The sequence below is a fragment of the Morchella importuna genome (assembly GCF_003444635.1).
Source record: "Morchella importuna strain M04M26 chromosome Unknown Morimp01GS046, whole genome shotgun sequence".
Taxonomy (NCBI): Eukaryota; Fungi; Ascomycota; class Pezizomycetes; order Pezizales; family Morchellaceae; genus Morchella; species Morchella importuna.
This window is the reverse complement of record NW_025763443.1, coordinates 128,220-142,107: the sequence shown is the minus strand read 5'-3', so window position 1 is coordinate 142,107 and position 13,888 is coordinate 128,220. Positions and strand designations below refer to the sequence as shown.

The 13,888-nt window shown below is 45.3% G+C and overlaps 5 protein-coding genes across 5 annotated transcripts; 2 read left to right on the top strand and 3 right to left on the bottom strand.

Annotated features, from left to right (window-relative positions):
• Positions 1-273: 273 nt before the first annotated feature.
• LAJ45_10452 (uncharacterized protein) lies at positions 274-983 on the bottom strand (the record flags this gene model as incomplete). The annotated part of the gene is made up of 3 exons (XM_046119977.1): positions 274-411; positions 498-826; positions 899-983. 3 exons carry the CDS (start codon positions 981-983, stop codon positions 274-276), a joined length of 552 nt encoding a protein of 183 aa, XP_045966786.1.
• A 659-nt stretch (positions 984-1,642) lies between these two features.
• Positions 1,643-3,768, bottom strand: LAJ45_10451 (uncharacterized protein; the record flags this gene model as incomplete). The annotated part of the gene is made up of 5 exons (XM_046119976.1): positions 1,643-1,808; positions 1,871-1,939; positions 1,991-2,077; positions 2,139-2,302; positions 2,368-3,768. 5 exons carry the CDS (start codon positions 3,766-3,768, stop codon positions 1,643-1,645), a joined length of 1,887 nt encoding a protein of 628 aa, XP_045966785.1.
• A 1,277-nt stretch (positions 3,769-5,045) lies between these two features.
• On the top strand, positions 5,046-8,209 carry LAJ45_10450 (uncharacterized protein; the record flags this gene model as incomplete). The annotated part of the gene is made up of 9 exons (XM_046119975.1): positions 5,046-5,213; positions 5,279-5,301; positions 5,354-5,546; positions 5,608-5,856; positions 5,915-5,933; positions 6,006-6,177; positions 6,241-7,355; positions 7,412-7,593; positions 7,658-8,209. 9 exons carry the CDS (start codon positions 5,046-5,048, stop codon positions 8,207-8,209), a joined length of 2,673 nt encoding a protein of 890 aa, XP_045966784.1.
• A 955-nt stretch (positions 8,210-9,164) lies between these two features.
• Positions 9,165-10,006, bottom strand: LAJ45_10449 (uncharacterized protein; the record flags this gene model as incomplete). The annotated part of the gene is made up of 4 exons (XM_046119974.1): positions 9,165-9,287; positions 9,355-9,673; positions 9,730-9,890; positions 9,944-10,006. 4 exons carry the CDS (start codon positions 10,004-10,006, stop codon positions 9,165-9,167), a joined length of 666 nt encoding a protein of 221 aa, XP_045966783.1.
• Positions 10,007-10,382: 376 nt separating this feature from the next.
• LAJ45_10448 (uncharacterized protein) lies at positions 10,383-13,078 on the top strand (the record flags this gene model as incomplete). Its single annotated transcript, XM_046119973.1, has 5 exons — positions 10,383-10,418; positions 10,497-10,649; positions 10,704-10,824; positions 10,876-12,617; positions 12,671-13,078. The coding sequence occupies 5 exons, from the start codon at positions 10,383-10,385 to the stop codon at positions 13,076-13,078; spliced, it is 2,460 nt and encodes an 819-aa protein (XP_045966782.1).
• Between the last annotated feature and the right edge of the window lie 810 nt (positions 13,079-13,888).

Below are 13,888 nucleotides of genomic sequence, written 5' to 3'. Positions count from 1 at the left end.
AGAAAGAACGGCCACTTAGTTTGCAAAACCTTTTTTTCAGGATGGGGTGGCGTTATGTTTTGGTTTTTCTTTTTTTGGTTTTCAATGCCTGTCATTATGAGTTAATGGGAAACTGAAGCTGTTTAAATTTTTTCTTTCTTTTTTTTTCTTGCGCTTGCTGAATGAATGCTTCTTCTCTGTACTTTAAGTAGTTGAATGCAATATATTCCAACAGGCAAAGCAAAACCACAAAAAGTATCATTTCTAAGAGGCATAAAAAAGTCTGTGTTCTCATTAGTTGTTAGTTTTCGCAACCTCCTTGACACTAATTACAATCTCAATAGTACTAATCCTCCTCTCCCTCATCGTAATATCATCCATCTCCTCCTCCTCCACACCCTCCATCCTCTCCCCCTCCCCCTCCCCCTCCCCCTTCCGTTTCCCCGCCCCCGTCCCCGTCCCCGTCCCCACACCAAACCCGCCCACCCCAAAACCCCCCACCTCCCCCCCACCCTCACAACATCATCCACAACCCCCACAACCCCCGTCCTAATCCGCACCACATACCCGCTCTGGCTCTGGAAATACAGCGCCACCTGCAGCGTCATGTCAATCGCCTTTCCCGACGCCTTGAGCGTCACATCCACGTTCTTTGCCGCCTTTGCGCTCTTTGTGTCTGCTGCGCCCTTGCCCTTGCCCTTGGTGGTGGTGATGTTGGTGGTGCTCTTGGTGTCAAGAAACCTTTGCGCGCGCTTGACGGCTGAGACGAAGGGTGTGCGGGAGGAGATGTAGATTGTGCGCGGTGTCTGGGGCGGGTGGAGGAGTGGGCGCTTTGCGGGGCGGTGTGCTGTGGTGGGGGTGGGAGGTTAGTTGGGTGGTGCGGTGGTGAGGAAGGAGAGGAGGTGGGGGAGGGGCTTACTGGGGGGGAGGGGGCGCGCTTTGGGGGTGGGGTTCGGCTCCGGTTTTGGTTTTGGGTCTTGTGGGGTGGTGGTGGAGGTTTGCATTTTGGTGGTGGATGTAGTGTGTGGAAGGAATGGGAATTTGAGATCCCTTGGTTTGAAGGTTTGGAGGGTTGGGTTTAGCTACTGTTTCCTTACTGTGCATGTTGCTTGGCGTGCATGGATCGACGGCAGGGGTATGTCTGGGATGTGGACTTCATGACTTCACTTCTACTACACTACATAAGCTTGAAGATGCGGTTGTTTATATCTAGGAACGAACGTTTATTTATTACTTAGTACAGAGCTTTTCTACAGGCTATATGTAGTACTGTTACAAGAATAAGAGAATTAAAGAAAGGAAGTGGGGGGAGGGATTCTATTTCCCTGTTTGCATCTCAGATGCCCTTTTATTAGTTGCTCCTTCCATTACTCCCTCGTGACAACCGCAGATGTGCCCAAATCCAAAAGAAGACCAAGAAAGGTACTCAAACAGAAGCGAAAGCAAGACATGCATGGGCCTGTTCAACCGCCCTAGACGCCCTTGAACCAAAGTAATAAAAAAAAAGTGGGGTAACGAATGTAATAGAGAGACAGATCATATGCTCCACAGGTGCGAAACAAGTGGTAGCAGTGATAAAAGGGTGTGGCTGTTGTTGAAACGTTTGCCAAAAAATGAGCGTTGTTAAACTCGACGAAAGTAGATGCGATGCGTATAACGACATCTAAACCCGGTGCAACTCGCCGTTGCCGCATTTTTGCTCCTCGTGACTCGAAAACACGCTTGAAGAGCTCACATAACGGTTGAAAAGTTTATAAACATTTTCTCCGGGATTGGTAAGAATCTCTTGAGTGTCACGACAGTTTGTGAAGGGCTTGTTGTCGTTGTTGCTGCGTAACAATAGATATTAGTTACCAAGACGGACCGAGAAAAACAGATACAAGAAACTCACGCAACACGGAATTGGCGCAAATCGGAGTTGGGGATGTCCTTGACAATCAACCACTTAACAGTAAAACGACTAAATTTGGTTAGTGACTTTGACTGTAAAATTACAAAATTTTGAACTCACCCTCTCCAACGCTTATCAGACCAAATTCCAGTATGTACTGAATGCTCAATTTCACTTGTCATTTCAGCAATTCCACAGAACTTGCCACTATAATAGTATTAGACATCTGAGATTGGACTGGGTTGTGTCAAGTTGGCACAAAACTAACCTTCCACTAACTGAAAAAAACAAAAATATTGGTCCCTTGCGTGTGAGGTCACAAAACGCTCTGTCGAGTCGTTTGTTTCCAAGATCGGTAGAGGTCCAGATGCCATGCTTGAGTGAGGCAAAAATATCAAGCTCACAGTTCGATTTAATCACGAAAAAACGACTCTATTTGAGAATGCATTGTTAGTTATAATAAGTTATTTTTTTTCATCTGATAAGCGCTCTCTTACATCTCGTGAAACGGGGTCGAGGGGTGCATTAAGGACACGGTCCATGCAAGCCCATTTTTCGGTGATGGCCACTTGTAATGCCTCATCACCACGCCTGAACCCTTTATTCTTGGTTCCATAAGCATCAAGCGTTTGAGATATAGAGCTGACGTTCGAGTTGCTAGGGATCTTATGGGCAGGATTTCCGTCAACTTTCTCACGGTGGACGAGAGCGCCGACACTCCCGCCTACTTGATCGCGCAGGCTATGAGTGCTGGTGTTTTTGCCGAATTGGTCGGGCAGATTGTGAGTGCTAATGTTCCTGTCGGCCAGGTCCCGCAGACCCTGAGTGTTGGGGTTTCTTCCAATTTGATCATGTAGACTGTGAGTGCTGGTGTTCCTGTCGAATTGATTACGAAGACTCTGAGTACTAATATTTCTTGCAACTTGGTCATGTAGACTGTGAGTGCTAATGTTTCTGTCGATTTGGTCACGCAAGTTGAGAGTACTGAGGAAGTGACCCAGCTTCCTAGCTCTTTGCTGCTCGTTACGTTCATACTCATCCAGGTCCTCAATTAATTGTTTCCCAGACATCACCTTCATAATAGTTGGATATTGTGCCTCTGGTAGAGACACATCTCCTACGAATGCAGGAGGGGGAGAGGGAGATGGGGAGGGGATAATTAAATGAGGTTTGAGGTAATCGCAATTAATTGGGTGTTCCTGCAGATTGTCCTGTACAAAAGCATCGATTCCCCCAGGAAATAGCGAATCCACGAAAGCTTTGTCCTTGACTTTCTCGACTTCTTTATGGTTATCCAAACTGCGATTGGTTCTCGCTAGGCCAGTTTGGTGCCGAAGAAGAGGCCATTCCGGCTGTATAGTAAGTTTAGGAAGCGAGCTAGAGTGTTCTACTGTCTCCCCTTCATAGTCGTTCCAGATCTTGCTGGTGAACTGTTTTTTTTCGGATGATGAAGATTGTTGCTCGGCCATTCGATTCATCGTAATAGAGCTGTCATTATTGGCGAAGAATTTAGAACTAGGTCTTGAGATAGGCTTCTGCAAAGACATTGGATTCTTCTCTCGTAGAGTGACAACATCACCACCAAAGAAAGTATTGGGGGTCTGGTAATAAGTCTTGGGGGAAGCGAGCCCATTATTGGAACTGGGACCAAGATTAAAGCTATGCAGCGGGGAACGGCTTTCATCGAAGAAGTTATCCTTGTAGTGCTCCTCGGTGCGTGGTTGGGAAACAGTCCTTTTAGAACTGTGGAGCCCTTCAGTAAAGTCGAGGGTGTTAGGCTTTCGGCCCAAAGTCTGGTTAGGAGAAACCTCGACTAGCTGTGTTCCAAAGAGCTGCTCAGGCTTTCGATTCAGAAGTACGTTCCTGCGACGAGTGCCATCATTGGTCATGGCGGCCATTATGGTTATCTGTTATGAGCAAGATGTCCAAGAGAAAGTTGTTCCCAAGCTCGTTCAAACCACGTGTAGAAGATTAGGGATTTAAAGGAAAATGTAAATGAGATGGATGGTGTGAGAAGGTGTTAGTTGGGTGTAAGAAATGTGGTGTAATATCAGGTGTGGGCAGCCCCCTTTGGTTGATATAAAAAAAAAAGAAAAGAAAGAAAAGAAAGAAAGAAAGAAAGAAACTAGTTTACCGCACAATTGTACAAACCGTTTTGACAGTTTTTGGTCTCACGTTCATCTCCATACGAGCTGTTCACAGCTCACAGTAGAGACTAGGAAAAGACTTAGTAGCTCTCATGCATAGCATCTTCTCGAAGCCCGTTCCCAGTCGTGTACATCTGGATGTAGTTTCTTTCTCATTCCCTACGTGTAGCCTACCACACACTACAGAGACAGTGGATCTTGGGCCTCTCCAGATAAACACTGTTTTAGGGCACAGCATTTTCTCCAAAATATGTATATGCGGTTGCGCTCTGCACGTTTCCTATCGCCTACAAAAGTTAGCAATACGGGCATGTATATCTCGAAGTGACTTTCCTCAAATTATTCACATGTAGTGTCGGGGGCTGCACAACAAACGTATATTTATCTACGGTAGTCTGAGTCAATTTGAGCTTCTGTCTTTTTGTAGAGATGCATGCAAGAATGATGATTATGCCGGAGGCATGCACGTACATGTAACCAGGAAGTTTTATACATTTATGCTCAAAGTGATGTTGACCGAGTGATGGACAATAAATGCACATGTATGGATATTTACCATGCTTGGGATCACCGTGAATAAACGACCCTTATTTATACAAATGAATGATAACGTTGCATGTATTATATGTACATGTACGTATGCATATCTCGTTTCCACTTACTTGTCCCGTACGTTTCCTATCCGATATATGCAGCTTATCACGCCGCGTGAGCACTACCCGGGGCCACATGCGGGCCTCAAGTGCTCTCTCTTTCTCTCCCTCCACTTCTTCAGTTTCTTCGGCCATATCGTATCATCGTATTTCGTTATAAAATCATAGCCATCCTGAGAGATTCCATCTAATCATAGGTAGGCCGGTGAACCATTACGTTAAATAATTTCTTTCATGATTCTTCAGATCGTTCTTCTTCTTTATATTTATACTCTGGCGTTTTTCGCTTTTCTATACATGTATCTACTCATTCGCAGCGTTTCCTATGATTCCACTTTAATATTAACTCCGAGAACAATCCAGTGACACTCCAAAATGGCAATTGGACAAGCTCTTCTCACCAAACCTCCAAAGCCCAAGATCCCGCAACAGCAACGACAAGAGCAGGTAACCAAAAGATTAAACAATAATACTGTTATTCAAGATCAATCGCTCAAGTTTGAGCAAAGCCTGGAGCTTGTTAGAACACTACTCGGTGCTTCGGTGAGCCCGATCTCTATATTCCTGATTTAAGTAAAAGGCGACAAAGAACTAATAAATCTTTTAAGATTGGTTGTCTTTCCTTCCTTCGGTAGGATATGTTTAATAAGAATATTTTCAATCTTAAACTTACATCTGAGTAGTGGCCTTCTTCCTGAGGAATGTTTCGTTGAAAAACGTTATGGTGGAAAGTCCTCGGCTGCTATGAGCTACCGCTCTTTCACTAGTGATATCGATGATGAATCGTTCAAGAAAGGTAGTGCGGGGTCTGGAACTCGGGTGAAGAGACTGAGGAGAGGTTATTCTGGGGAAGCAGATCAACTTTTAGATTGGCTCGTATGCACGCTCCTCAATGTCTGAATGGTTATCTGATTATTTACTAAAATTCTTTCGAAAGGAGATTGGTATCTTTGACGCTCTTCAGAAGGGGTACCTAAAGGCCGTTCAGCTAGCCATTTATGTGGATAAAGAACACCCAGAGATTATAGTAGAATCTTACACTTTCTCTTTTTCCTATCGCGAGAAAGAAGATGGTACCTCCGCAATCGGTCTTCGTGTTACAGATATTAATGGACGTGGAGTCACGGTGGAAGATGCAAACAAAAATCTCCAACTCATGATGAGAAGATTGATCGTTATTACTCAGGTAAGGTCTCTCCTCCAAGTACTTATTTACCCATTATTTACATGAAAGGACCTCTTAGAATCTTCCTCCTCTCCCTGGTATGTGACCTATTCCTCTATAATTTAATAGAAATATTTCCGGCGGACCTTTTGTACTTATCTGTTTCTTAGATCAACGTTGGCTTACTATCCGCCTTCACTATCTGGACCACACACCAAGCGACTATAATCCGCCGAGCTTTGTTCGTGTCTCTGCCAATGCGTCCCCGCTCCAATTCCATGAAAACGACGCCAATGATATTGAAAGGCTTGAAGTTGGAAGCCTCAATGCCGGCTTTCATGCGTTAGTACATTGGTCTATACCCATAGATTTTACTCTTTTTATATTTAACATTATCGCCGGCAGAATTTCTCTCAAAATATCAAGTGTGAATAATACCGAAAGCCAGGAACGTCCAAAGCGACGTCGTGGCTTAAAAATCATCCATGCAGATACCGACATAGAAGCACCATTATTCACAACTGATTCTTCACAAACAACTCCTAGAGGCTGCAGCAACGCAACAGGTATAAGTGAAACATCCGAGGGTCTATCGAGCGGCAGTGGACAAGAAAAAATTTCCAACGAGTCACCGGTAACGGAAAAACAACAAGCATCTAGCAACGACAAAAATATCAAGAGACCCCCTATTCACCTCCCTCAAACTTCGGGAAGGGCTGGACGCAATACGCAAGAGAAAATATCCCTTCGTGGAATGCTCCGTCCAGTAGTCCGGGAAGATGATGTCACGGAAACCCAGCCACTTGCCGACGACCCTAGAGCAAGTGATAATCAAAATAGCCTTTTTGATACCGAGCTACTTCCGACATTGCATTTTGAGACGCAGGCCGTAGACAGAATCCAGAATCCTATTCATACCTCCGCTAATCCTACTAATATCTCCTCGGGAATTGTTCGCACGGGAGTAGACCTGGTTCTATCGCATCCCCTCATTTCTGGTGAAAAAGGACCTCCACTAGGAGTATCGGGCCCCACTATACCTACTCATCGACGCCAAAGTACCCGTATTTTACAAAAGGTTGACAACGTCAAGTCAGCTGATAAAACGGTGGGCAGGACAAAGCTTTCAAAAGTGAAGATAATCGAGTTAAAACTTAAGGAGAAAAGCAAAGACATTCAAAATTCTTCACGAAAGAGCAGGACTATAGATGGGGATGAATGGAAGGGTGAAACGCATGAAGGTAGAATCAACTGTGAATGTGGTGAAGATAAACCTGAAGGAAATATGATTTGCTGTGACAATTGTGATGAGTGGCAGCATACCGATTGTTATGGTTTTATTTCAGCCAAGGACAGCCGTATACCCGATCACCACGTTTGTTATAGCTGTCTCCTTGGGGCAAACGAAGGGAAAATCCTCGAGGAAATGCGGAACATGGCCCTGTTCAGACGGGCCTTGAAGACTATCTGGAGTGTGGACGTTTTCCCATCGTCCAATAAGGTTTTTGCCAACAAGCTTGGTATGTTGTCTTTATTCCTCAAGCCTGGGATTTATGAGTTGATAGTCGAGTGATAGGATGTGATTTACCGACCGCACTTCAGATTACAAAGCGCTTGGAGAGCGAGGGATTCATCGCCCATGATGTTGCAAAATCAAAGCTTTGGAGAAAAAGGGCATACGAGATTTTGAAAACAAACGAAACGAAGAGCCTCATGGATGCTGAATATTTTGACCCGCTGAAAAAAATCTCACATCATGTTAGTAAATTCTTGATCCTCGTGCTACATTGTTTTAGACTAATGATAAAATTTAAAATTAAAGTTCGAAAATTCATCATCTGCCAATATCACACGCAAATCTCCTCTTGGGGAAATTCCATTGGTAGAGCCCCTCCCAGAGACATTCCTAAATTCATTGCAATTGATGGATGCCGGAATTCAAGACTCCCAAGAACTTGAGAGGGGTTTTGGAGAGTCAAATGCCGCCCCTGCCTATAAGAGTAAGACTCGAGTCACTGATCATGATGCGGATTCTACCGCCGATGAGGAAGAAAATATGCCAATCCTGAAACATACTCGGAAGGATATAACCCATTATGATAAGACTATAGACAGATCTGGAAACTCGGGCCTCTCTAGTAACCGAGCTGATATCGCTTCTCATAACTCGAAGCCCAAAACAAGAGCTCCTTTTGAAATTGTAGAATCTCCTGAACCAATGGAAATTGACAGTGTTGGGAAACCGCAAGCGCCCCTTAATGCAGATAGAGTTTTACCGAAAGCTATAAACCACAAACGACTACCGCTAATGAACGTGGGTGGTGCACTGCATGACATCTTTGTTGGTGAGGAATTAGGGCAGAGGGATTTTTAAGAGGAGGTCCGCATCTTGAGAAAGATGGTTGACCGTATACTTAGTGTAATATTTGGTGGGCTAGCGGCCAAATAATTGCGAATATCCTCAAAACTATGTGGTTTTAGCTCTGATAAGCTACCGGCTTTAATTTTAGTTTCCTTTACAATGTACTTATTATAATAGTATGCGGTAATCACTTGAGCTTTAATAAAATGTATGAGCAGAGGTGGCTACAGGGTTTTCGGAGTGTATCAGGTATTATCAAAGAATCGAATACGATCGGGAGAAGAAGCTTCTATTCCCTAGGCTCAGCGCTAGTATCATAACTTTTGTTAGCTTCTGGGCTCTAAGTCTATGAAGATACTTTATGGTAATCACCATTAGTCTCTATTAGAGTCAGTAGTCAATCATGTAGATATCCGATATACCAAGAGTGATATGGGTATATAAAAGGCCCTTTGTTGTACATTCGTACATTTTGCTAGCACATTTCACTTTACCCCCGCATCCCCGTACCTACAAACAACAACTTGGGCCAAGTGTGACACGAGTGATGCTTCATGATGCTTATGTAATTTACCCTGGTGCCGCACGTTTGCCGAACCGCCGAACCGCCTCGACCTGGTGAGTAGTTTCAAATTATCTTCATACAGGACAAGGCCCATATTGAAACTATCGGAGCGAAGGCATCTTGCCAGTAGCCTCGCCCATTCAAGTGTTCTTCTTTCCTTTTTCACATAGATCGGCGCTCCACGGGGAAGCAATTTGTGTACCCAATTTGAGTCTGTGAAGTAGACATCCTGACATCGTATAGGAGTGGCACAATCTCATCCTCCTCCTGTCAGTGAAAAAAGCAATAACAATAATAAACAAAAAAAAGAAGAGAAAGAAAGAAAGAACTGTCTCGCAAAAACGCCAATGAAGAACCCGGCTCATATCGTAACAAGACACCAGCAAAATACAGCTGCCCCCACTAACGCCGGAGACTATCAAGTCTCGCTTGCAAATCATCATCCATAGCATCCGCTCCGACAGCCTGTGCCACCTTGCCCTCTGTAATGCCGGTTGATGCGATACCGGAGGGTGTTTCGCCGAGCTGATGAGAACAAGTGGGTCAGTATTGGAAAAAGAAAAAAAAGAACCGTGCGGAAATATGAGCATACAGAATGGTTCATCTCAACGCCAATTTCGTCAAGCACTTGGTTGACTATCTCATCGCTCTCCATCTCATCGTCCAGACCCGTAACATCATCGATCGCATCATCCATCATTTCTTGTCTCTGCTCCATGATATCATTCTCTCTCTCGAAGTCCATCGCAATGCGCTGGAGAGCAGGGAGGTTCATGGAGCGATTCATGGAGCCGAGAAGAGATGTTGCGCCTTTCATTGATTGCATCATTTGCTCGTTTGAACGGACCGTTTGTATGCGAAGCGAAACGGCCTGGAGCTGCGTTTTCATCTGGTAGAATTTTTGAATATAGCTGTAGGACAAAGACATTAATTTCTAGAAGACGTGGCCATGGTTATTGACACATACTTCCTTGTCCGGACGAGGTCCTTCGCTTGGATTTTGCAAGCTCCCATCTGGTTATTTTTTGCAGAGCGCTTAATATCCGCGATTAGCTTTTTTTCTTGCTGTTCGAGCTTCATGCGTTCTCTATCAAGCTCGCGTTGGGCTTTCTCAAGTGCTCTTTGGTGCTGTTTTGAGTTAGCGGGATAGCTTCCGATAAGGTGGAGAATTGCGAAATGACCTTCCGGAGCCTTTCGGCAGGTGTTTGGCGACGCCCGAATGCCCATTCTATAAGTCCACTCATGATCAAAGAAAATTTGGAGTGGAGGGTCTCTAAGGTGTTTGTGGGGGGAAGTTGTTGAAGGAGACGAGGATGCCTACGTCGGCGTTTCTTGCTATGGCTCAGAGGGCTGAACGAAAGCTTGGCGGTGATCCACGTGATTTCAAGACATCTCGTGATTAGTCAAGCATAGAATCTCTTCACTTCTTCTACTGGGATGAGGTTACGGAAGGTCCTCCCCTCGCCTATCTGACTCCCCACAGTCGACACCAACCCCTCCACAGCATCTCCATCTCATATCTGATATCCTCTCGCCATCTTTTGGCATCTTTCAATTCTTTCTCAGGTTCTAAAGAAACCTTTTCTCTTTTGAATCGTTGGCTCATTGCCGGAGGCCATCATGGCTTCTCCATTTCAGGTAGGGCTTGTCATGCAGGTATGGTCAATTAAGCCTCCCCCAACGCCACCTTGTAAAATCTCTTTTTCCTTCGCGCTGACGGTGTGTATCTCTTAGGGTCTGCCATCAATAAACTCCGGTTTATTACCAAGCATAACAAAGGCCTTTTCGGCCACTTGGGCGCAACTTACGAGAAGTAGTGAGGCTTCGAAGAGGACCATTTATACGCAAACTGCGCCCTTGGTTAAAGAAGAGGCTCAATATCAAAAGGTATGGGTAGCTCTTATCTATCTATTCGGGAATTGGTTATGCTGATAGTGGTAGATCAATGATTCTGTGGCGGAACTACCCGCTTTCCTCAAGGCTTACCCGGGACTACGCAACCAACATGTATTCCCAAGCTTCAATGGTACACCTATGCTCGCTGGTCAAATCCTACGTTCTGGTTTGTTCCCTTCCTTTGCGATATTACCTATTGCATTGCTGATCTAAATAGCATTCGGAAATTCTCGGGCTTCGGCGTTCTCCACTTTAACTGGCGCAACTCGACACCTGACCTCTCTTCCGGCATCATCGTTCAACAAGATCTCACCCCCGGTTCCCAGGCTCCCAGGTCAATCTTTTGCTCGCGGGTTCTTATCGTTTTCCGGTCTTTCTCAGAATGCACTTTACCGCGCCGAACAAGCTGCAAACAACAATTCCCAGAATCCCGCCGCACAGGAAAAATTCTATGAAACGCTTCTCCGCGCAAATCTTCCGCAGTACATTATCGATCGCTACCAAACTGGCCAATATGCAACCAATAGGGCATGTGAAGATAAATACATCAAGGCACTTGAACGCACCGGTCAATTCGAAAAGGCACGCCTTGTCGCTGATCGCCGTGGTGATTTTGTCGAAAATCCTGCGCTGAGTGGTGAGGAAATTCAAGCTATTGGTCAGGCGGTTGCTGCTCAGAGCCGTGGCGGAAACTTTGCCATGTCACGTGGAAACGCAACTTCGGGCTACTCTGGTACTGGAGCAAGGGAAACTCCAATTCATGTGGTTGTCGATGAATCTATCGGCGGAACAATCTTCAAGTGGATCAAGTTCTTGTTTTACTTTGGGTTAACAGCTTACTTCCTCCTCGTCTTCCTTACTTTGGCTATTGAAGCTACAGGGATGATGAAGAAGGTTGCTGGGACTAACTCAAACGAAGCACAAGCTGCTCAACAAACCGCCCGTTTCAGTGATGTCCATGGCTGCGATGAAGCAAAAGAGGAACTACAAGAACTTGTGGAATTTTTGAGGGATCCTTCGCAATTCTCTACCCTAGGCGGTAAGCTACCGAAAGGTGTCCTACTTGTGGGTCCCCCTGGTACTGGAAAAACTCTTCTTGCCCGTGCGGTCGCCGGTGAAGCTGGGGTTCCGTTCTTCTTTATGTCTGGATCAGAATTCGACGAAGTCTATGTCGGTGTTGGCGCCAAGCGTGTGCGTGAACTATTTGCTCAAGCCCGCGCAAAAGCTCCTGCAATTGTATTCATCGACGAGCTCGACGCAATAGGTGGAAAACGTAATGAACGCGACGCGGCATACGTTAAACAGACTCTCAACCAGCTCCTGGTAGACCTCGATGGATTCTCTCAAAACAGTGGTGTCATTTTCCTGGCTGCTACAAATTTTCCTCAATTGCTCGACAAGGCACTTACCCGACCTGGTCGCTTTGACCGGAATGTCACTGTACCACTTCCCGATGTTCTTGGTAGAATTGCAATCCTAAAGCATCATACCAAATCTATCCAAGTAAACCCTTCAATCGACCTCTCTATTCTTGCCCGCGGAACCCCCGGTTTCTCTGGAGCGGAGCTGGAAAATATGTGTAACCAAGCCGCTGTTCGCGCAAGTCGCCAGAAGGCTACGAGCGTCCGAATGGAGGATTTCGACTGGGCAAAGGATAGAATCATGATGGGTGCGGAGCGACGTTCTGCGGTTATTCCGCTCGAAGAGCGCAAAATGACGGCTTATCATGAGGGAGGACACGCCCTGGTTGGGATGTTCACTGAGGGCCACATGCCGGTCTACAAAGTAACCATTATGCCGCGTGGGCAGGCACTCGGTGTTACACATTTCTTGCCAGAGGGGGACAAATATAGCTGGAGTAAGAAACAGATATTGGCACATATTGATAGCTCTTTGGGTGGAAAAATTGCAGAAGAGCTTATTTACGGTACTGATAATGTCACGGGGGGTTGTAGCTCGGTGGGTTTCTCTCTGGGCCCTATTCAGGTGCTGGTTACTGACATATTCATCAGGATCTTATGGCAGCCACCCGCTACGCTCGTCGTATGGTAATGGAACTTGGAATGTCGCCTGTTGTCGGCGACGTTAATATGACAGAAGACTACCAACACCTCTCGACAAAAACTAAAGAACTAATTGAGACGGAGGTTCGTCGTATAATCGAAGAATCACGCGGCCGTGTAACCACTATCCTGCAGAAACACCGTAAAGAGCTTGACCTTCTTGCAAAGGCTCTCGTGGAGTATGAAAGTCTGAGTTATGATGAAATGAAGAAAGTCATCGCAGGCGAAACTCTACCCCACAAGCTTAAAATCCTTCCAAATGTACCTATAAAATTGCCAGAGACCGGGGGGTCCTTTGCTCCGCCACTTGAAGGGAGTGGAGCGGCGGCGGCAAAGAACGGGGAGAAGGAATTTTAGAATGAACCTCTGAGAATGCAGTTACGAAGTCGAGTTTAGTTCAGACTGAAGGTTTCTGTGGAGGTGGAATATATGTTTGGGGCTTTTCTTTTTTATTCCTTCCTTATCCGTTATTACATTCACATAGCATGGAATGGATTGGTGTATCATGTATTTGGTTTTTCTTTTAAAACCTACTTTTCCTCCGGTTTACCCTCTTTTTTCTTCTCCTTTTTCATTTTGTGTGTACTGGTTCGGTATGGTCCTGGTGTGGTTTCTTACCCTCTGCTTTTATTTTACCCTGATAGAGCGCCTTGGATATAGGCAGGCAAACTTGAAAGGAAAGAAAAAACTCCTCTCAAGTTCTTATCCATGTTTCCTTCTCTCGTACTTCCAAAAGTGTACGTTTTATTATTTTTTTATTTTTTTTATGCTTGCCTGAACAACCGATGGCGTTACTCGCGGGTTGGACTAATACGGATGGATGGGTACATGTAAGTGATGTGAATTATGGATGTGCAAAAAATGGGATGCTGCATGGATCCTTGATTGAACCTGCCTAATTTGCAGGATGTAAAATAATGACTCCTAATTCCAGGAAAGGAGATGAACTATGTTGCCTCCAACAGATCTAGATTACTGCTCTTTGTGCTTGAGTGCATATGGGTGTCGTTCTAGGAAAACCGTCCGCACAGCCAAATCCTTATTCCGAAGAACCACACAACCAATAAGCTCCAAATTTTTCTAAAGCTCAGAGAACCTTGGTAAGAGCCCAGCATTAATTTTTCGGTCATTGGTTCATAGAGTGCCGTAGCGAACTGGTGAGGCCTT